General features: G+C 44.5%; 1 protein-coding gene across 1 annotated transcript; it reads right to left on the bottom strand.

Moving 5' to 3' along the window:
* Positions 1–7,459: 7,459 nt before the first annotated feature.
* On the bottom strand, positions 7,460–10,294 carry LOC135895764 (apoptosis-inducing factor 1, mitochondrial-like). Its single transcript, XM_065423919.1, has one exon. It carries the CDS (start codon positions 10,186–10,188, stop codon positions 8,224–8,226), a length of 1,965 nt encoding a protein of 654 aa, XP_065279991.1. The 5' UTR covers positions 10,189–10,294; the 3' UTR covers positions 7,460–8,223.
* Positions 10,295–24,399: the final 14,105 nt, after the last annotated feature.

The following is a 24,399-nucleotide window of genomic DNA, read 5'->3' as shown; positions in this document are numbered from 1 at the left end:
TGCTATATGACCTGGTGAGGGGCCCTTTAAAGCATCAATATTGTCCGCTTTAGATGTGCTAGTAGATTGAATTGCAGAATTGTGATATCATGTTTTACCGCTCAGTCACATATATGCTAACTTCATAGTCTCGTTTTCTTAAAATTTGTGATTTTCAACCATTTTTAAAACATCGACAACTTAATCAAAGATCCGCCAAACTTCACCAAGTTTGGCGCAGTGGTTGCTCAGAAAAATTTCTCCTTTCCTGTGTATTTAGAGAGGAGCCCTTGATGAGCTAAAGCTTCCTCTTAAAGGGCCCCTCACCAGGTCTGGCCCTTTTGAGCTGACAAGCGCCGAGTATACATTGCGCGATAACAATCGTGTCTGCAAAGTACTACATCGCTACGCGCCGCGGAAAGACCTGAAATTTCAATCCGAACGGTGACGTAATCGTGTCCGCAGTGTGATGTCACTCGTAGTGACACGTGACTTAAATAATTATTCAAGACATCTGTTGCTTGAATTGACGTTTAGAGAATTAATAAACTCACAAACGGAATATCTGCGTGTTTCTCTTGTTTTACTTCGCACCGAAGCAAGAAAGATGTACTTCCGTTTCCGTCTGCTTGTTCCCACGGTCGTGCGGTCGCGTGTGCAGCCACCGAAACTATGCCATTTTCTACCATGTTCCAGCGCGCGATCGCGCTCTGCAATACGCTTGTTCTGCCTCAGTATTCGTGTAGCAGTGAATTATACCGCTAGTCATGTTCCCTTGCGTACAGCGCGCAAAATCGAGCGCTGCGCCAACGATCGAGACAACAGCTCGCGTGCGACGCCGTTGGCAAAAGTGCGCCGAAAAAAAAAAAGGAAAAAAAGGTCCGGTATGGGAGAACGCAGGGAAGGAATTTCACTTGCGTAAGCTAGACAGGGCGAGTAGAGAGAGCGTCTTGCTTGGCAGCGAAGCTCGCCTGTTTAAGTCATGGGTTCGCGGCACTGAAATATTTCTATCTCGGCTATTAATGAGCAGATTTGAAAAATTTTTGAGGCAGAAGGCTCCCTAGAGGACACGTAACAACTTCCAGCGTATAGCCAAAATTTGCTATGGGGCCTGGTGAGGGGCCCTTTAAGCTGGTGGAGGGATGAAAATTGGCAGTTTCAGATGTGCATATTTGTGAGCCATAGGCAGGAATGCAGATTTATAGAGTTTGTCAAATGCAACATTGCATGTTTAACTGATACATCTAAAGAGGTCACTGCTAGATCCACCATGAAATGCAGTCTTATTTTTCTGCACTCGACAAAAAAAAAAAAAAAAACACTAGCCCAAGTATATCAGTGGTCTTCAGCAAGGAACTATGCCTATGAAGCAATATTTACCACGATTTGCCAAAATTCTACTTAGATTCTGCTTTCTAGTGGATGTTGCAATGTGTTTATAATAGTGTCATGGTCAAGAAAACGGAGAAATTGAGTAAGAGTGTGCAAATATTGAAACGTTTGAAATAACAAATTGAATATAATCTTGTCTGACTGGATCAAATTGTTGCTATTTGCAAATTTGAACCTTTTTCAAATGGATTCAAATCAACTGTCCATAATTAAACATTACGTTGCAGGGAAAATGTGACAACTATTATTGTGGCCATACCAGACATATTTTCACAAGATGTTGCCTGGAGGAGAATGCTACTTTTCTCTGGAAGTATGCCATCTGCAGCTAGGGTGTGGTCATTGCACTAAAGTTTTGCAAAAACATAACACCTGGCACTAGGTATCTCTTAGTACTTTTTATGAATGCTCACTTTGTGTTTTCTTAGGATTAGGCCAGAGTCTTTGAAACCTGATCTAATAGTGGTATTTTAGCTAAAAAAAAACATGTCAGCTTTCTTTGCTCTTCTATTGCCCCAGATACACATTCCAGTCTTCAGGATACTATATGCAAACACTAACTGGCCCACCAGGCTGCCTCTATAAACCTCATCAGATAATGCATAACTGCCTATGCCCTGCAGAGTACTCATCATAAGAATTTTTTTTTTTTTGCAATTACTAACTTACTAACGTTGCGATTTCTAGGATGTGCGCACTGCTTTACATTAATGAGAAAAATTGCAATTCCATTAAATGCACTATACAATATTTTTGCAGTCATTGCATCACAATAACCACCGTTATCATAGGGTGATGATAATGATGATATTGTCATGAGCCTCACATAACTGCCACCACAGGGATACCTATACTCACCTAGTTCCCTTGTGCTGTAATAATCACACTATCAAAGTTTCTTGTTTTTGGAAGTTTGCCCAATGGCATAACCAAAGAGTCTGTCTCTCAACAAAGTTCCCACCGTGTTACAACAGCTCCCGCTGCATTTTGTGCCAGGACACTAACGTCACCTAAGAGGTTGCCCTGGTCAAACACATGTTGCTGTCTGTCCACACAGAGAGTGATATCGATAGTTAATGTCTGCTGACTCAAGCTGTATAGCCCAGCCCCTGATGCTGCATCCTGACCTGTAATTGTGATTGTGTCTATGATTTTGGTCCAGTGGTATACCTGCGAGACTGAAGAAGACCAAAGCGTCTTGTCAGACAACGGTAATACAGCAAAGAAAAAGTGCAGTACTTTTGCACCATCTTGGCTATTGTAATGCCCGCATCCCTTATCTACCCTTATAATCATTGTTGAATGGCATGGTTTGCCATGCAGCAATATTATTGTTAAATGAATGATTTTTTGTACAACAATATTCAACTTCATTTTCCTCCAGTACTACTCAACTGAAGTTCAATTCGATCTCAAATGTTACTACTATTGGAACGTCCGACAGTTCCCCTCACTGGTGTAGGTTCAATGTTACGGGAAAGCAATGCAGCACTTGAACCGAGATGAAATCAACAGCCCAATGCATAGCCCATCCTTTCCACACTTTTGATGTCTGTTCAACTGCCACACTGTTTTCCAATAACAGTGTTACGATACTTCTGTGTTAGCACAAGATGCACCCGCACAAAGACAGGTCTTTCTTAGAAGATTATATTAAAACATATTATAAGTTCCAGAATTTCCACAGTGACTGCTTGAAGATCTTATATACCAGATGAGGTTCTATAAATATGGGCCAATGGCAAGTTGTTTCGGTCAGTTCTTTGATAGGGCTAGAGCTGTTTATTTGCAATAGTATTGAGTCGCACAGTTTTCAGATGCAAAAGTCTACCCAAATAAACAGTTTTGGTTGATCATCCTTTGTAGGCCCATATAAATGCTATGAACTGTATACGATAGTATAAAAAAAATCTAGTGCTATAAAAGTTTCCACAAGGCTCAGGTCCTCCTATCATGATGTTCTGCACCTCAAACTGTTTACCTGTACCAAAGCCCATAAACAACTTTTCTTACAGGGACCAATCGGAGCCTGCAGTTGTCCAACCATCTTGACGATGCGAGGGCTTATCGCGGCACCCCACAGCATCTACGCTATGCAGCTACATGCAACATTTACTATGTGCACGGCTGGGCTGGAGTACCCGCTCACGCTTGTGTACTCCAGTCTAGCCGTGCTGCGTAGTGCGCGCTGCCTTTGTCCTGCACCAGCTTGACCAACGCGTAGTGGCCAATTCCGACTGCATATTTTGAAGCGCAATCAATAGAAAGCATGTGCGTCACTCATGCGAGCGATAATGGTGGCGTTTCTTTCAGTTTCGGTATCAAGAACTGCCATTTTTACTAGCTTCTTGCGACGCTTCCGCTTGTACTCTAAGTATCAAATTTTGCATGGAGGTTTCTCTACATCTACACCACCTTAAACTAGGCTTTTTATTTGGTCAAACATTTTGTTTCAGTTGTCTTTTAACAGAGGGTTGTTGCGGACAGTGAAGAATTACTTAACAAAACACCGGTGCTATAGTCAACTAAATTAATGAATCCTATATGCCTTTATTGTGCTTCTAGCAATTATTAATTTAATGAATGATGAAGTTCAGGAGAACATTCATTTGGGCTAGATGGTGCATACTTGAATTAGGAAGGAACAGCGCCAACTAAGACGAACACAAGAGGGGAGAACCACACAGGACAAGCGCCAACTTCATCTAACTTTATTCACAGAAAATTCAGCAAATATAGGAAAAACACAGACATGCGCACAATGACCATCATGCGTCATCTGCCAAACCGCTCCAGATATGACATTTCACTTTTGAAGAGGGTCACGGAAGTATCACTTACACAGTTTTTTCCTCTTTTCTTTATATGGAATGCTTCTAAAACCTCACGTGCCTTAGTTTCCCTACTTCTGCCAAGAATCTTTATCGCTCCGAACCGTGGTTCACACTTCTTGCAGTACTGGCATTGTCTTTGTGGTGAATGTTCTGCCGCTTGGTCACACACGGTGCAAGTTGCGCAATGTTGCGAAAGATGCGCACCTCCTTCTTTCAGCGACCTCACATGTTCAGCAGCACGGTCGTTCACGCATCTGCCTCTTTGTCTTGGTCGTTCACGCATCTCTTTGTCTTGAAGATATCAAAGGTGCCATGGTCAAGAGACCGTGCGCATAAGAAAGACTAGCTGCAAAGCCGGAAGTGGTTCCCTATGTACATAGGATAGCCCACAATATGAAAAAGGTGGCAAACAGACACGGCGTCCCAGTCGTGTTTTCGGCTCCTCGAAAACAAGCTCAGCTCTGCGCCCGCGTCGCGAGTGAGGGTACGAGGAGCAACTGCACCAAAAAACATGGAAAGTAGTTTGTAAAGTGCTGCACCGGTGTGGTATATGAAATACCTTTGACGTGCGGGAAAACCTATGTGGGCCAAACGGGCAGATGCGTGAACGACCGTGCTGCTGAACATGTGAGGTCGCTGAAAGAAGGAGGTGCGCATCTTTCGCAACATTGCGCAACTTGCACCGTGTGTGACCAAGCGGCAGAACATTCACCACAAAGACAATGCCAGTACTGCAAGAAGTGTGAACCACGGTTCGGAGCGATAAAGATTCTTGGCAGAAGTAGGGAAACTAAGGCACGTGAGGTTTTAGAAGCATTCCATATAAAGAAAAGAGGAAAAAACTGTGTAAGTGATACTTCCGTGACCCTCTTCAAAAGTGAAATGTCATATCTGGAGCGGTTTGGCAGATGACGCATGATGGTCATTGTGCGCATGTCTGTGTTTTTCCTATATTTGCTGAATTTTCTGTGAATAAAGTTAGATGAAGTTGGCGCTTGTCCTGTGTGGTTCTCCCCTCTTGTGTTCGTCTTAGTTGGCGCTGTTCCTTCCTAATTCAAGAATGATGAAGCTCGTGTTATTTGCATTATTATACTCCTCTTGCTCTCCTGCAACACTACAACAAGGAAAGTTACCTGTCTTGCTGGAATATATATGCAAAGTAGCCTGCTCTACCTGACAGCTATGTGCCCCTTAATGATGACGCACCACATCACATTTACTTTGGGCGATGTACAAAACTTTTCTATAGAATCCTTGTTGCCTGAACAAAAGCACTATCAAAGGACTCTGTCAATAGTATTAGCCTCACCATAGATGCACCATGTCATTGCATATGGCTAAATGCCCTCTAAACTAAGCTGCACCATATTGCGGCCTTGCAACTGCTTTAGATGGCATACTGAGCTTTCCCTACAAGCTTCGTGACAAGAAAGACACTCTGGCAAGACTAACATCATAATAGCTGTATGAATTAATTGAATTTACCCATAGACCGACATGCTGTATGCAACAGAGAAAAATGAGACCAGAACTTCTCATCACTAACTACTACGTGTGCGATAGCACACAGGCATGCAGATATTTAACTCAATACATCTGAAGAAAGCTTTTGTGCTTACCACTGTACTGCTCTCACTCGAAACTTGCACAAAGATAGCATTTCGGTATCTATGTCATTGCGTGTAACACTTGGCACAGTTAATTGTGTGGTTTTTAAGAAAAAATGCAAAATGGCCTGTGCTTGTGGGGATGCAAACTGCTGCCGCAATAGCCGGCCAACAGCTGCAGAAAGCAGCTGTTCAGGGAAGGTTGCCACATGTTACAAAGAAGACAACATGCAGAAACCCTCACTGGATGGATGGATGGCGGCTATACCCTTTGTAACGGGCGGCGGCTGGCGCCACCTAGCCTTTTGCTCCCCCTCCTATTTTATTATTATTCTTTTTTTTCCTTTCTTTATATCTTCTTTTTCTTAACCTAGTTTTTACTCCCCTCCTCCCCCCAAGATAACTATCTAAAACAGTACAGGAAACATTATCTCCCCGATTTATGGTATTATCTATCCCTTGACTTCCTCCACCAATCCCCTAGCCTCCTCTTCGTTACTGCCACTCTTTTCTCGTCTATTTGCCCTCGTTCCCCGGGAAAACCTAATGCCCCTTCCATATCTGCCACTGTTCCCTCTGCCAGGGTCGGGCGAAGGTCTGTGCATCTCAGCACTATATGCTAAGTGGTCTCCATTTCGGCTCCGCAAGCTGTGCACTGAAGGTCCACGTCTTCAAATTTAGCCCTGTATGTTTTCATTCTCAAAACCCCCGTCCTAGCCTCGAATAATAGTGAGCTGCCCCACGAGTTATCAAATAAGAGCTCTCTCTTAATCTCCTGTTCTTGTGACCTACACATTGATAGCGCTGGCTTTCCGAGCATTCTTTCTTCCCACATTTTTCTTTCCGTCTCCTTCACCTCCTTTCCCACACTAGAACCACGTTGGACCCCCTCCCTCGGCTGTAGGTTTCTGTAGATACTGGCTGGCTGCTTTCCACAGCTGCCAGCAGGTGGCGACATAAAGGCATGCTTGTGCCGTTACGGCAGCAGCTTGCATCCCCATGAATGAAGGCAATGTTGCATTTTTTCCTTAAAAACCAGGCAATTAACTGTGCCATGTGTTACACTGAACAACGTAGACTCCAAAATGCAGTCTTGTAGCAAAATTTGAAAAAGAATGGTGCAGCAGTAGGCGCAAAATCTTTTTTTTTTGAGCATCTTAAGCAAAATATAAACATCCCGGTAGCTAGAACGTGATGATCATAACGTGTCACCAGCTGTATGCATGTGTCTGAGGTGACTTGCACTCTAAGTCACACTGTGACATGCTTGTGTATGCTTAACAGACTGTCAGTTTTCTGTTAAATACTTACAAAGTGGGTAAAGTTTGCCTATAATTCTACAAATAAATGTGTGACCGATAGTGGGTTTGAATCTGTTTTCCAGCACAACAGCCCAATGCTCTAACCATTAGGCCACAATAGCACGCATGCTTCTCTCGTGCTAAGGTCCCTTTCTGAAATGTTGGCTTCTTGTATTGTTCCCTTGTGCCAGCTTGCGGTTTGAGACACTGTGTTAACTGCACTGCCTTTGGGATCAACCAATATTTCTTGTCAGACGGATACTTACAATGTGTGTGAGACTCATCTATAATGCTGTCGTACTTATAGGTGAATGAACATAATATACATTGTTGTCATATACACTACTTCATCAAAATATACATTCAGAAAGTGGCATTATGTAGACTGTTCCAGAATGGTCTGAGGTCATTTGCCGAGAGTGAGCATCTTTAGTACTTAATTTACTTTTCACAACACGCCTACAGTGTATTGGCCTTGAAACTTAACTGTACATCAATGCATATTTATACAAGCAGGTCTGTGTGCCCGCAAATTTTCAAATTAAAGAACACTATAACAAAATGTGACTTAGCCAAAGTAATAAAACCGATAAGCTGTGCAAATGTTCTGTTCCCTCAATTCGCTGATCATGGCTTGGACTAGCAATGACCTATATGCCCTCTGCCTCCCACCGGGCTAAGCACACGTTATGTAACGGTAAGTGCACGACTGTGGCACATTTTTCTAACACTCAGGCAGGTCAAAGGTCACAAAACTAAAACCATAGTAGATGTTTCAAGCATGCGGAATGTTGCCTCCATAGTATTGGTACACAACTAAGCAACAATATTAATTTCATACATAATCCTCCTTCACCTTGCCCGTGAGTACTAATCTAGCATGGCAACAATGGTTGTACAATGCATTCGAGATATTAAATTGACAAAATGATAGGCTATAAACAACAAAATATCAACGTAGCTACAGTGCATGTCATTTCTATACTGCACAACTTTTTGCACGAAAGAAAACAAATACAACAATCTAGATAATAAACCTGCACGCACGAACACCATGCTGGTATGCAGTCTAGGCACTATGCTGGAGTTTCCAGACAGCACAGCAAGGTTTCAATCCTCACTGTAAATGTCAAACAATTTCGCGAGGTCACTAAGGTCCTCATACGCTCTGTGCTCATTTATGATCTTGCGCGCCACCGCCATCCTGTTGAAGATATTCCACAGGACGATGCCCACTACAACGCCATCGTCTCGGAGGTAGAAAACGACTCCCTTCTCATAATCGTCGCCCTCGCCCGGCGCCCGAGGCAAGTCGTCGCGCTTGGCGTTCATGGGACTCGCGACTGGCGCTGCTTCCACGGCTTCTTCGGTCTGCTGCTCTGTAGCGCGCGCAAACACGCCGACCGTCTGCAGGTGTGACTCGACGATGCCGATTGCCTCGTACCCCACGTCGGGTCCCAAGTCCGACCAGAACATGGATTGGTGCTTGTACGGCTTGCGCGCGCCCGTCATGTTCTCTCCAGCGAGCCGGCCCGTCACCACAGCATGGTCGTGGTGCTCGATGCGTCGCCGGCCCAGCTTGGTGTCGTAGAAAGAAAGGGCGTCACCCGCAACCCATAGGTTCGAGCGCGCCTCGAGCTCGGCGTTGGCCTTGAATCCTCCGATCCGCTCATCAACCTCGAGGCCCGACGCCTTTGCCAGCTCAGTGCTGGGTTCCAAACCGGCGGCCACCACAACATGGTCGGCGGTGATCTCTTGGCCGGAACTAAGCTTTAACAGTATTTGACCGCGTGGGCCTAGTCGGGCGTCGGTAACGCGCGTGCTACTAATCACCTGGACACCTTCGGCGCGCACCTTCTCCGTCGTCCACCGAGACAGGTACTCTGGGAGCAGGCGGCCCATGCAACCTTTCTCGGAAAACACCTGGTAAACGGTGAGACCCGTCTTGAGGCCGCGCCTACCAAGAGCACAGGCAAGTTCACTGCCCAGGAAGCCTCCGCCAACGATCACCACCGACTTGGCGCGGCGTGACGCCTCGTCCAACGCCTTGAAGTCATCCACGGTGCGGTACAGCACCACCTTGCCGGCCAACTCGGGCTTATCGAACACGGGCAAGTTCTTGGGCTGGCCGCCGGTAGCGATGAGGCACTTCCCGTAAGTGATCTCGCGGCCGTCTTCCAGGATCGCCTTCTGGGCCTCCGAGTCTATGCGAGCCACACGGCAGTTGCTTACGACCGCGATGCCTCCAGTCTCCCGCTCCATCAACTGGTCAGGACGGCAGTAGAAGTCCTCATGCTCGAAGAAGATGCTGCGCTCACGGCCGTTCCACTGCTTGAAGCTAAGCGTTTTGGGCGCGTCCTCGGAGAGCCATAGTTCCTTCGAGAGCGGCGGCCTCATGTACGGCTTGTAAGACTCTTCCCCGATCACGAGCACTTTTGCCGTTGGGTCGGCAGAGCGGATGGCTCGGAAAGCGGAGAAAGACGCCGTGCCGGCGCCGACGAGGAGATATGGGACAGACTCGGGTAGCTTCGTATACGACGCTGGTTGTACTTTCGCGCCACCGAGACCGAACGATTTCGATTTCGCGGTGGCGGCAGTCTCCTTGTCGTCTGGGTTTTTCATGGGCGGTGCGTCGACATAATCGAGGGCGCCCGAGTACCAGGCGTACACGGCCGTGCTCGTAAAAAAAGCGATTCCTACGAATAGTCGCCGGTTGAACCTCTGCTGCGTCTCCGCGAACTTCTCCTGCCAAGGTCCTATGAAACCGGGTAAATCATCCATTGTGATCTGCTTGTGTATGACCGACTTGCCATCGCCGTGCGACCCGCCACCATAGCGCCGGCAACCTGGCTGTTTCAAACAGCTGTTCCTAGCTGTGCGTGCACCGACGAGTGCTCGTAGAATGTGCGAATACTTTCGGGGATCAGAAATGAACTGCCTCGACAACATTTTCGTAAGACACGCTGAAAACACCGAAGGCGTGCTTCGCACACTCACGCGCCCACTGTTGCCGCCATCTTGTATTTTAAAGACCGGTAGCGTTGCTTGACTGAGTTCAAATTTCCGGCTGACCATGGCATACCCCTACTGTTTTACTTACGCTCGTTATTGCTAAAAGCACTCATATATAGCAATTATGCGCTCGAGCTTAACGAAAACATAATTTGCGTTGTGCATAAAACCGAACATCTAATAAATGGAATCTAAATTCACGCCCCAGCGACGACGCCCCCACCCCCCTTAATCTGGTTAAAATTGCAGGTCTCGAAGGCCACGCTATTTCTGGATGCATGCGATAGAAGCGACTTTGGCGAATTTGACAAATCACCCTGGAGCGGTTCTTTGCCCAATCGGCGCTGTCTAGAACTTAATGTCTGTGGTGTGTTTTCAGCTAACAAAATTGCTTCCACCGCATACAACAAACAAAAGCATAATCCACATTTAAGTTTCAGAGGGCGCTACTGCGCTACCCCATGCATAGAGTTTCATAGCGTCCTCGATCACCCGCACCGGTGCGCCTTGGTGTGCACTTTCATCCTCGATCAACCGCACCGGTGCGCACCGACCATCCTCGATCACCGGAAGCGCACCCTGTTGGAGCAGTTTTCCATTGCCCCGTCTCGCACCGAGAAAATCCGCGGTGCGCCGGGGTGCAATCCCAGCAAGCACTGCGGGACGCGCGCGCGCACTGCAGACATGTGCAGACTGCAGAACCGTGGATGCTCTGGCCCGATACCTGCGGTTTCAACGGAGTTGACGGAGTTAGCCATTGGAGATGTCGGCAATGAGAAAGGAAGCGCTGCTAATTGCCGCAATCGATGGGCTTTTTTCAAGTTCGTCTGACAGCGAAGACGGCATGCTTATCGACCTCATCCAAAAACAATGTGGTGAAGAGCGGCCGAAAGTGGACAGGTTCGTTGAAAGGGTCGTCAGGAACGGGTCGTCAGGATTAATTATGAGATCCATTGGTGTTTGCTTGCAACCAGGTATGTCGGAGCACGCAGTTTGACAAGGTTCGAGCGCTTGCCGCAGATGCTCAGCACCTGCAAACAACAAAATGTGCGCGCGCGCGTGTTCGCGCACGTCTTGCGCGCCAGGGGCAAAGTAGCGCTGCATGCAAGCACCCTGCAATGGGTGCGGTTTTGTCCTCGATGTTGACCCTCCGCAGTGCGCCACCACGGCGGTGCAAGGCGCACCATTCTCCATGGTTTCGGGGCAACCCCGGGGCAAGGTGATCGAGGACGCTATCAAACTCTATGACCCCATGAGGCGTAGATAATTGCTACAATCACGTCAAGGCCTTGAGGTATGGCATATGGCATGGCCACTTTACTCTAGGGCGTGGCCCTTAGGGTGGCTATAGTGCCTAGAATATACTATAGTGTGGCGCTGGCCATAGAAACTCTATGGCGCTGGATAACCCTTAGAGGTTTAGACGAGAAGTTCATTTGAGGGTTCGCCAGCTGTTTATAAGCGCGTAATTTTGTACGTTTTCACTCGTCTACTATGGTGAAAGCTTCTTTATTGAAGGGAAATAAAACTCATGCTTCGCTGCAACTATTTATTGCCAAGTTTCACTTCAGTTGGCAATGAAGTTGCATGAGTAAAAGAGGGTCAGCAGTGAAAGGAACTCTGCCGCCGACTTTTAAGGAGTAGAAAGTTCAGACTCCATGCACTTTGTCAGTGTCTGTTGCACACCTCAACGCTTCCGCCGATGAAAAGACTCTTCAAGAACAGCAGACGCTCCGGAGGCATGTGTCAAGTATGACGCCATTTTGATATGGTTGCATGACGACAATTTTGTTTGTTTCTGTGATTGGCTGGCGGAGTAACAATTCTACGCGGTCATAGTTTCCTACAAAATTTTTGTAGGAAACTATGGTCCGCGTGACTTGGTTGCCAACTGCTGTTTATTTTTTAAAGTTTTATCCTACAAATAGTGAACAGTAATGCGCAGGCCACGCAAAAAACCAAAGATTGTTTGCGAAGTGGCTGCTCAACCAATCTGTCTTTCCACACCCACAAAAATATCTTGCTTCTCCCTTCCCTTACTAGCTCAATTACATATATTTTGGATGCATTCTGAAATACTTGCCATAGTGCTTCGGTTGGCAACTATGGCATTTCTTGACAGAGGGCGAAACTATATGTGTACTAGAATAATGTTCACATTATAATGAACATTATTCTAGTACACTATAGGCGAAATCATGGGGCGAAAAAATCGACCACGTGGTGGTGCTAAATAAACAGGCATAGTACAACAATTAAAAAGGTTCCCCCGTGAGCGCATTATCTCCAGCTAGAGGCGCCGTAGTAAGCTCAATTTTATTTATTTATTGATACTGCGGTCCTGTTTCCAGGTCCTTAGCAGGGTGCATACCAAGTGAAAAACATCCAAGTAAATATACAGCGATACATTATTCAGCAGTTACTGAATAACACACAGTAAATCACTCGCTACATAAACATAGGTGCGACTCAAATAATGGCAATGAGCATTGAGTTACAACGTCATCAGTAAGGTTATTCCATTCAACAATAGTTCTACAAACTTTTTTACCTACAAATTTTTTTCCTGTTTCCTGTTCAGAAACAGGAACACTCACACACATAATGTGGGAATGCACCTCGTTCCCGTTCTCTCATCCCCCCCGTCAGCAGCGAGACTGACTGGACAGCCTGGCTCAGTTCCGGGGACGTCGACCGACAACTTGAACTGGTGGACTGGGCGGAAAAGGCCAAGCAGGCCCAGGGCCTTACTTGAGCCCTAACCCTCAGCCATGTCCCTCTTTACCCTTCCCCCTTTCAATAAAGTTTATCACCACCACCACCATCAACAATAAACGAAGCCTTTGTACTACATAATAAAGATTAAATAATTATCATTTCTAATTTTACATTGTACTTTTTATAGCCAAATTTGTTGTTTGTGCAATTTTAAACGCAAAATAGCGTTTAGCATCATCGACCTCCCACGTGACCTCTCGCCTGGATTTAAAATTTTAAAAATTATAGTACCAGTATGTTCGCGGGCACGGCAGGTACAGATTCTTTGGTTCGTACATCGGTTGGTTATTTTGTGCTAAAACCAGTTTGTTTTGCTTCGATATCTGGCGTTATTTAACTTGGGGCGCAAGTCTGAAAGCCAGGTTTCAGTCGTGAGCCTTGTGGAACACGTCTGCATCGAAATGGGAGCCGGGTCCTGCTGCTACTGGGGAGTCATTTAAGATCGGTGCTTCAATCGCTATGTAATGTATTCGTCTCGTTAACTTACAGGTGGAGGCAAGTTAACGAACTAGATGCTGCATTACATATGGGCAGTACGGACCCTCCGTTGCTGTTTCCGAAATAAACTTTCAGTTGCGAAGCCATAATTATACACACATTCACGCAAGAGGAAGTGATATTGGAACGCGGGTCACATTTTTCATCTCGTTGTAGCCGTAGCCGTGGGTGACTGAGTAGCCTTATCAATAAATTTTTTTTTTTACGAGTTCGCCGGCAACTTCTTTCGTTCACAGAACCGAATGACCCTGTGACAAACTGAAGCTAAAGTACTGAATTTAATCTATTAAACAGTTGCACGCATGATAATTAACCCATATTTCGCACCTGTTGGTTCCAAATGTTCTTGCTGTTCAGTTTGGTTTACCTCAGGACATTTATTTTTGCAGTAGTGAAGCGTTGCATCACGTTCATGTAGAAAAAGAATGCATCATTTCTAATAGCTTCATGTCTTTCATCTATTTGCTTGTGAAACCAGCAGTGTGCTCTCTTTTAGTGTATAAATGAGCGCACAACTGTTCTCATTTGTGATCTTAATGATACTTAAGCTGTTGACATGAATTGTAGTTACGCAGACATCAATTTTACGGAGAATAACAATATTTATTTACCATGCTACTTAAGCACCCTAGAACAAACAATGCATATTTGCATGTTTTCTGTAGTCACAAACCATTACAATATATATGTCGCACCTTTTCGCATTTATATTACAAAATTGTGCTTATTCAATTTCTCATGCAGTCAAAATTTCTGTTCCAGTAATGAGGACGGCACCAGTACAAAGCAACACACTCCATGCACTAAACAGAAGCTGCTGCCTGCTACAACAAGGTCATTGTGTGGGCCTTTGGCGTTTACCTTGCTACTTCAAGGTAAACAACACCTGGTTCAGAAATAAATATGCTTGATATATGCTGTATTGGCTTGCTAGTCTTGAGATACACGTCATTTGTTCGCAGCAGATGATATGAACGTTTGTTCATGTTTACAGTTCAGCATAATTGGTTCGAACATAAAAGAAAACACTACATGAGTTTAGATAATCTCTGCTGTATCTCATGTGTCACTGTTCTGCCTCAATGTAGTCTGTGCCAAGTACATCTTGGTCATCACGGGAGCCCCCATCTACACCAACAGGAAGGGGCTGGAGCTGAGTTCGCAAGACCACGAACAAAGAAGCCATTCCAGAATCATTCGGATGAGATATAAAGTCTACGGATGACTGTTTCAAGAGTCAAAAGAGCCTCCGCCATCATTCCACCAGCACGGATATTCGCCGAGTCATCCAGGTACCTCAACAACAAAAATTCTGTGTCTTCAGATGTGCCTGCAACCTCTGAACAAGCACAGATGACGCTGGCCAAGAGTGTTCCGTCAGCCTGCCCTTCTTTAGTGAGCTTTCTGGCCTTGCCAATTCGTGCCAAGTATAATTTTGTTTCAATGAATGCAAGCATTTTCATTCCACATTTTTGTTAGAGATCATTCCTCTTCCTCATCCAAACATTGAAGGTCAACCGATTCTTTGCTCATACTTAATACCAGTCACTGCCTAGAAGCACAACATATCTGTAGCAGTATTTTCTAGTGTACGTTGCCAGGTGTAGTTCCTCTCCTGAAATAGCTGACGCGGCATTGGTGTGTGTCTTGCATTAACCTTTACACTGTGTGCTATGTAGCATTTAACTTTTGTTAATGTTTTTGGCTTTCGGTGCTTGCAAGGTAGAGTGGCTTCTTTCTAGAATGCAAGCTTTCTCATTCCCATATTGAATTCCTAGTCTCATTCGCGATTGCTATTCTTGCTTGACAGCTTGTGTTTTTGCGCAAGCTACATTGAAGTGATTGATTGCAGAATCTGGTTTCGGTGCTGTGCGACTTGGCACTTGTCACCGTGTTACGTTTCTCACATGTGGGAGCCTGGTCAGTTCAGCGCTCGTCCTTGTCTCCATCCGTGTCTCTCTTGCACTGCTGCCTTTTCAAATATGTACCAGCATGCTCAATCGCGACATTAATTATGTTCAGAAGATTTTGTCTCCAGTGAGCGCACGGTGACAAATTCGGCACCCATGATGGACGATGTCAACTATTTCTTCGTGCACACCCATTAAAGTTATTCTGCTCAAGTGTGTTCAAAGATTATCATGCTTTGCAACCAACATTCTGGTGGAAGTGGACTGGAGACACATTATGAAAACAGTACATACCGATGCAGAAAATGAAGGTCTGTTCTTTTAAAGTGAAAGCCTTGGGTGCCTATGTTGGCAGTGCCTTTGGCAAAACTGCGTCGTGACGAAAAATGGCCGGTGCCACAAAGAGTAAAAACACTTCAAAGAATGCTTGGACTGATGTCACATTTCTCAGGGAGATTCCTGTAAACAAAGTAAATTGGTGGCTTTGAAAAGAAAATTTGGTACATTGCCTAGGTGGTTATTGAACCCAGGCCTCTGGGGTGCGAGATGAGCACGCTTCCCTGAAGCCACAGTTGCTTTTTTTCTTCTCTTTATTACCAGTTACAAGGATCACAGAACAGCAATACATAATATTAGTAATATGCTAAAAATGTCCTCCTGTCTTGGGGAACGTAATTCTAAATAAATTTCATATTCAAAAGCAATTCTGCATGAGGCAACCAGTCTGGCACATGTATTTGTGACTTTTGTTCTTCAACATATCTGTGAATGCTTTCTTTGAAATATTGGTGCACTGCCCTGGCGTCAACGTCTGCATTTCAGACAGTCATACGACATCTCCACACACTGTGCAGTACAATGAGCATGTTTACATCATAAGGATTACATCATCTTCCTTATCGATAGCCAAAAGTCGGATTCCTTGAGGGTGCAGTGGGAAGTCTTTCTTAAGGGTCCTCTGTAAAATATCTCGCAGGAATACAGCGTGCCAACATTCTAAAAACACATAGTCAATTGTTTTGTCCTGTTTACATATTTGGCACTGTACTCAAGGCACAAAAAGTCCTCTTTCTGCCATCCATGTCTTGACAGTCAGTGTTTCGGTGTGTAAGCGAAAGCTTGTAACACTTCGTGGTACCATCATCTTTTTGACACGCTTAAGTACTTACCTCTTGTGGCACTGTAGAAAGATGTGTATAGTGGCACAGGTAACACCACATCACACAGATCTCTATATAACTTTTTTCGATTCACAACACTTAAATAGTTCAGAGAAAAATGCACACACAAAAAAACAAGTGGACATAACAACCTCTTTTATATAACCCCGAGTGCAACCATGCACATGATCCATTGAGACCACACGATTTGGTAGGGCATTACCCAACCGTGTCTGGCACGCTGTTCGAAGGAATGGATCTTTTACATCTCTCACGAACATAAACCTATTGATTATTTGGCATAGATACAAATGTCCCAACGACAACCCACCATCATAGACTCTCCTAAATGAATTGGTTCTGCTTGATTGCTCCCACGAGGAGCCCCAAACAAACACTGCAAATATTTGGTCGAGTTTCTGGACATTCATTCGTGAATAATGTAACACTTGCATCACACACCACAACTTATAAAGAATAAGTTGTATACTGTTGCAAAGACTGACAGATTCCAGCCATTCCAGTTACTGGTTTTCTCGCGTAAGTTGCAAATTTTGTTCTACTAGTAAGGTTTGCTATCCTGACAATTTTCTAAGGGCACTTCCAAATACTTAACCGGACTGGTCATGAAACTTAAATTCGCAAAAGTGTCTGGTGTAGATGGCTAGTAGCTGTGCCAAGACCCCAGAGACTTTCCCCAGTTCACGGAGCTTCCGCTTGAAAGACAACTTTTGCAGAATACTGTCATGCAGAATACTGTCATAATCTGCACAGAAAGTGGCAATGTCATCGGCATAGGCCAGCAACTGCACTTCTACCAGTTGCAATTTAAAACCATGTATGCGCTCATTTGCAAAAACACGTAGACAAAGAGATGAAACATACAAACAAAACAGTAATGCTGATATTGGGCACCCCTGATGCAGTGATCGTTGCACTGGAATGCACTCACTAACAACTTTATTCACTATTAACTGCGTCATGCACAATCTGTACACTATCTCGACACTCTAATAACGTGGCCTACACTGACATAGTCTAATAGACACAAAAGAGCGTCATGGGGAACCCTATGAAATGCCTTCTTGAAATCTATCTGTAGCATAGCTACTCCAGCACCCATACAATTACAACATTCCAGGATAAAACGTGGTACATGAGTGTTTGTAATAATGGAGCGCCCTTTAATGCTGCATGTCTGTTGTGACCCTACAATTTCTGAGATTACAGTTTGTAGCTTTTTAGCTGACACGTTCATAAAGACTTTATAATCACTGTTAGTCAAGCTTATGGGCTAGCAGGCAGTGCGTTACATTTTGTAATTTTGCTGTATTATCAGATTTGGAGGTATCATATTATCAGGTATCATCAATTTTTCGGTATCATCAGATTTGGTATCAGATTTTTGCGGTGCGATCTTACCTCTTCAATTCTCTCTGGTCCTAATGAAGTAGAATCTATGTGGTGTAAAGTGTCTCTAGGCAACTGTACTCTTTGAAGCACTTCTTCATCAACTGTGCATGTCATGTTCTGCTGGGCGATTTTAATGCGCCATACATTTCGTGGCAATCTTGGTCTATCACTGGCTACGATTCTTCAATTGGTAAAGAATTAATAAATATTGCCCTCTCACATAACCTAAAACAAATTGTCACCAAGAATACCAGAGGCCACTCTATTCTAGACCTTGTATTTCTTAGTGGAAATCTTGTTGAATATAGATATACGTGTGACGTTTTGGATGGAATTGCTGACCTCAAAGTGATACTAGTTCTTATTAATGTTTCTGTTCCTAAAGCTAAATTTGTTCTTTGCACTTTTTATGACTTCACACAAGCTGATGACTAGTCTATCAGTAAATTTCTTTCTGATTCCTATGCAGATTTTGAGCACCGCAGTATCTATGATGCTGTAAATAGTTTGGTTGAATTTTTCAATGTTGCCATACGTACATGCATCAGCCGCTTTGTTCCACTCAAAACCAAGAAAAGAAACGTTGACTTGCTGTGGATGACCAGAGAGATCCTTCGTATTTCTCGCTGCCTTGCTAGACTTAGGCGACAAAGACTCACTGGTAGTACTGTTGTAACTCCACTGTTTCAGACTATTAAGGATGAACTTCGTCTAAAAACTAAAGCAGCCAGAGATTTCTTCTACGCCATCAGCTTACGTAGTTAGCTAAAATCAAGTCCTAAAAAATTTTGGGGTGTGATTTCGCCGGGTAAAACATCTCAATCCTTCATAGTAAACAATGTTTCCACTAATGATCCTTATGTTATTGCAGCTGCTTTCAACTTGTACTTTCAGTCAGTCTTATCTGCAGACAACTTTGAAATTCCTCCTTTCAGTTCAGAATCACGGCTTGCTATTAATAACTTAAGTGTATCTATGTCAGGTGTCTTAAACTTAGCTTTAAACTTAGATTGTAATAAAGGTTGGAGTTTTGATAACATTCATAATTCCTTTTTCATACGGTATGCTTTCTGGTCCAGCAGGTTTATTACAGTGATATTTCATAAATCCTTGCAAAGAAGTACCGTTCCATCAGCATGGAAAGTTGTGAAAGTTATTCCTTTGCAGAAGTCTGGGAGTAAACAAGACCTATCCAGCTACAGACCGATTTCCTTCGCCTCTAGTTGCAGAAAACCTTTAGAATGTGTCGTCTATGAACATATTATTGCGTGTGTTGAGGCAAACAATATTTTAACAGTCTTCCAGCATGGATTTCGCAGTGGCCTTAGCACCATTACACAAGCATATTACACATATTACACATATTACACAAGCATATTACACAAGCTTATAACACAAGCATTACACAAGCACAACACAAGCATATGAATTTGCTCATGACATCTGCCACGCACTTGACCTAGGCCTTCAAATCGACGTCATATTCGTAGACTCTTCCAAAGCCTTTGATACACTTGTACATTCCAAGCTTTTGCATAAACTAAATAGTATTTTAAATAATCCTTGCCTAGTTACCTGGATCTCTAGTTTTCTCTCAGATAGGTTGCAATATGTTTGTTTCGATTCTGCAATATCACCTACGCTGGCCATTGCCTCTGGTGTCCCACAGGGTTCATTCAATTTTAGGCCCGCTTCTCTTCCTCCTGTATATAAGTGACCTACCTATATAAGAACGTGCTACCAACTAAAATCTGTCTTTTGCCGATGACTGTGTTATCTATCACACAATTACCAGTCATGAAGATCACGCCATTCTGAATACGGAACTTTCCAACTTTTGTATTTGGTGTAACAAGTGGCAGATGAACATCAATTTTCTCAAAACTGTCTCTATGTCCTTCTCGACACGTACTACACAGTCCCGTCTTCCTTATTGTTTCAATGGTATTCCCCGAGAAAACGTTTCTCAATATAAGTACCTTGGCAATCTATTCACACATGACTTATCCTGTTCCAAACATATTGAAGCAACCTGTTTTAAAACTCTAGCAACGTCTAGGTTACCTAAACCATTCTCTGCGCTCAGCCCGCAAAGAAGCAAAATTGCTCACATAAAACCCTAGTGCAGCCCACCCTGGATTACGGGTGTGCCATATGGAATCCATACCTGAAATCCGACATAAAAACCTCGAATCCATCCAAAAAAAAAAGCTATCCGATTTATATACTGGCATTACAACAAAGACTTCTCCCCCTCTCCTAACCTTCCCTCCTTGAACCTCTCTATGCTAGTAGAGTGGCGTAATGTAGAAAGTGTTAAACTGTTCTACACCACTGTTAACTCTGAATATTGCTCATACTTGGAATACATTAAGTTTGCTAAAGCGTCTAACACATGGAATTTTCACCCTCTAAATATAACGCACCTGTACACTCGTACTGACAAATTCAAATATAGTTTTTTTTCACAATCCATTGAATTGTGGAACCTGCTTCCCTCTAACATACACAAATTGACACTTGATAAGTTTGTTAAGGCAATCACAGGTCAATACCCGTAATTCCTAGGACCATGTATTATACACTATGTTTACTGTATACGCATATGTATGTATTGAGACTGTATTGTATGTATGTATGTATGTATGTATGTGTGTGTGTGTGTGTGTGTGTGTGTATGTATGTATGTATGTATTTTTTTATTTTTCAACATATTTCTTACACTAGTGCTTTGCTGTGGGCCTTGTACCTTTGATTTGTGTACCCCCTTTTGCTGTGTGTGTGGCACCCTTGATTTTGTACCCACTCCTGCAATAACCCTCTTAGGGTTGCAGTATATATAAATAAAATAAAATAAAAATTTAGGGATAAGAATTGTAAGCACCGTACCAAAGGATGGGGGTAGCGACTTAAGCTCGCAAGCTTCATTATCAATATGCATCAGAAGTGGAAAGAGTGTGCCCTTAAACGTTTCATAGAGCGCCACAGCAAGGCTGCCTGGGCCTGGCAATTTCATGTTTTTTGTTGTGCAATTTACCTCTTCAGTTGTGATAGGCGGCTCCAGAGCTTCTCTCATCACATCATCGAACTGTGTCACCAAGGAAACAAACTTGCACTTGAAACAGTTGATGTCAACTGTGCTGCGTGCGAACAATGCACAATAATGCTCTAAAGATGTTCTGAGAATTTCTCGAGTATCTTTAGTGATCACACCTGCACGTTCAGTTTCTATGTGCTCCCTTTATATGTACCACTTTTCCACCCCAATGCCCTTTTCGTCGGCAATTCTCTGCTTACCAGCTTTTCAGCTGTTGTGCGTACTAAGGCACCACATTGTCATTCACTATCGATAAGCTCCAGCTTGCGCTTCACCACTTGTATATCATTCATAAATTGTCACGGTCTGAGTGATTCTTGGTTAATTAATGAGCTGAAAGTTCATGCGAAGTGTTTTTGCTTGAGCTCTTGCTTCTCTAGCTACTGCACTTGAACGTTTCAGTGCTTTTCTCTTGACCTGATTCTTTAACAGTTCCCACCTTCCACCCAAAGGGATTTTGATGTTTTCATTCAGTTTCTCAAATAAAGTAGTTATGTACTTCTTTCATAAAAACATCGCCATTCAGCAGCTCACAATTCAGTTTCCATAACTGCCAATTAAAATTAATCCTTGATTCTCCTCGACTTCCTCGTAAAATACACTAAGCAGTGATCACTAAAACAGACTGGCATAACATGATACTCTTAACACAAAGGTACAATATCCGACGAGACATACATTCTGTCCAATCGGGCGTGACCCTATCCTTGGAAATGAGCAAATTGCATGGTTCACGTACATTCCTAGCATTGCCCCATGTCCACCATACTGAAATCATTCCCTATTTCTGTAAGAATACTAGTACTTGTGTCATTAAAATATTGTCTGCTAGTTTTATCTACTGTAGAAAGCACACAAGTCACCGGTGAGTGTCACTAATTTCTGGCAGTCACAGTATTGCCGAACGTACTCGAAAAAGGTGCACCTCTCTTCCACATTGTTAGGAGCATAGACGCAAATGATACGCCACTCCTTAGTGGCGAAAAGAAAATTGCAGATGATCAGCCTCCCTGAATCACAACTTATTGTCGCTTGTATGGGTAAGCCCAAGTTCTGGCGTAGAAGAAGGCTACAACCCGCTGACGCCCCTACAGCATGACTGACCACAGTGTCATAAGACAACGTAAAATGTTGCAGCATGTTCCCAGTCTCTGCTTCACCATCAACTTTAGCCTCCTGTATCGGCACAATGTTGAGGTCAAACTCAGTCACCAATCAGTACAGCTGACTCTGTTTTCTTTTGGACGCAAGCCCTTGGACATTAATTGTCGCGAGGTGTAGCAATTTAGGAATGGAAACCATAGTGATTACGAAGAAAGGCTGGGAAGCATGGTGGTTGCCTCAGCAAGAAGTTGCATGCCAGGGCGTCGCGCCATGGCAGGCTTTATGCTACGTTGGCTCTGGAGGTGACATTGTGCCACGCTGTTAGCGGTGGCCAGGTTCGGTCGAGGTCACAGTGTGGACTGCCAAACTATAGCCATCTTGGTTGGTGGTTGTCCTTTGCCGTCGGTGTACACCACTGTCTCGTTGCTGTCCTCGTCAGCCCACTTTGCTGTCACAGCAGTGCTTGATGCTTCTGAGACGTCCATACATGCGGACTTGTCCGCGTCATTATCATTAGTAGTGACCTTGGTGTTATTATTACCCTCAGCTTTCACATCCGAAGCTTGGGCCAGCAGTGGCCACTCTTCTTTGGAAGGCTTACTATTGTCTGCACTGTCTACCGTGGTCGACCCAGGAGGTGCCTTGACGCATGAAGTTTCACCTCCTCCTCCCCCCGCTCATTTTTGGCATCAGGTTTGTGCACGAGGTGCTGTGACTTATCATCATCCCTCAAAGATCCTGTGGTGCTTGTGTAACTTCTCGCAAATTGGAAATCCTCATGGCCGTGCCGTTGGCAGAGTGTACAGCGTGGTACCTGGCACTCCCTGTGGATATGCCCGCTGGATTTGCAGCAGATGCAAAGTGGGGCTCTGTCTGGTACAACAAACAGCACAGGTTCACAGGCCACCTTGATTTGGTGCGGTATGTTGTCGATTTTGACACCAGGCTCCAACTTTAAAGGGCCCCTCACCAGGTCTGGCCATTTTGAGCTGACAAGCGCAGAGCATACTATGTGCACCAACCATCGTGTTTGCAAAGAATTACATCGCTATGTGCCGCGGAGAGGTCTGAAATTTCAATCCGAGCGCCACTTTCTCTTCTCCTCGCGGCTGCTGCGCTCCAAGCCGGACGATGACGTACTCGCGTCCCTGCGCCTATGTACTCGGGTCCGCAGTGCGAGTCGCTTGTGATGACAAGTGACTTCGAGAATTATTCAAGGCTTTATCTGTTATTGGTGTGATCTGTTGCTTGAATTGACGAACTGAAGTTTTGAGAAAGAATGAAACACACAAACGGAATGTCTGCATGTTTTTTGTTTTACTTTACACAGAAGCAAGAGAGATGTACTTCCACTTCGTCTGCTTGTTCCCACGTTCGTGCAGTCGCATGCGCAGGTACCGAAACTGCCATTTTCTACCGCATTGCAGCGCATGATCATGCTCTGTGGTCCGCTTGTTCTGCCTCAGTATTCATGTAGCACTGAATTATACCGCTAGTCATGTGCCCTTGTGCACAGCGCGCAAAATCGTGCGCTGCGCGAATGAGACAACAGCTCGCGCAAGACGCTGTCAGCGGAAGTGCGTAGCGGCGAAAAACAACAACAAAAAAAGCGAGGAGAAAAAAAATTAAGGCGGGGCCTTTGATGTATGCATCATGAGATCCTCGAGGCCTGGTATGGGAGAACTCAGGGAAGGAATTTCGCTTGCAGAGGCTAGACGGGGCGAGTGGAAAGAGCGAGTTGCTTGGCAGTGGAGCCCGCTTGCTGAAATCATGAGTTCACAGCACTGAAGTATTTATGTCTTGGCTAATAATGAGCCGATTTTAAAAAATTTTCGCGGCAGAAAGTTCTCTAGAGGACATGTAACAACTTGCAGCATATGACCAAAATTTGCTATGGGGCCTGGTGCAGGGCCCTTTAAGGTAAGCGTACGAGTCGGGGAGCCTTTATCGACAACGCCTTGTGCACGGCACTTTTCCCTTGACACTTCGACCACCTTCCTGTATGGCGATAGCATGGCATGCACATCCTTGTCAGTAACTCCGTGGAGCAGACAGTGTATCTTGAAGCGAATGCCTCGATCATTACAGGGTCGACTATCGTGCACTTGCAGTCTTTCACCTTCATGTCCTTCGCAGCAAGTAGCTTCTCCATAGCGGCAGTGTCCTTGAGGGTGATAGTCCAGACGTGATTCATCTGGTACGTGCCTAACTGGATGTCAGCGAGCAGACCAAGATGAGTCAACCTGTCTGACCCTGTAGGGTCTAGCAGAAACGTCAGCATGCATAAACACTGTGTTTACCACAATTCCTGTTG

The sequence above is a fragment of the Dermacentor albipictus genome, chromosome 4 (assembly GCF_038994185.2).
Source record: "Dermacentor albipictus isolate Rhodes 1998 colony chromosome 4, USDA_Dalb.pri_finalv2, whole genome shotgun sequence".
Taxonomy (NCBI): domain Eukaryota; kingdom Metazoa; phylum Arthropoda; class Arachnida; order Ixodida; family Ixodidae; genus Dermacentor; species Dermacentor albipictus.
This window is presented reverse-complemented; position numbering and strand designations above follow the sequence as displayed.

Bases quoted from the DNA above. Each gene is read 5' to 3' on its own strand.
- LOC135895764 (XM_065423919.1), bottom strand. From the start codon at position 10,188: ATGGTCAGCCGGAAATTTGAACTCAGTCAAGCAACGCTACCGGTCTTT.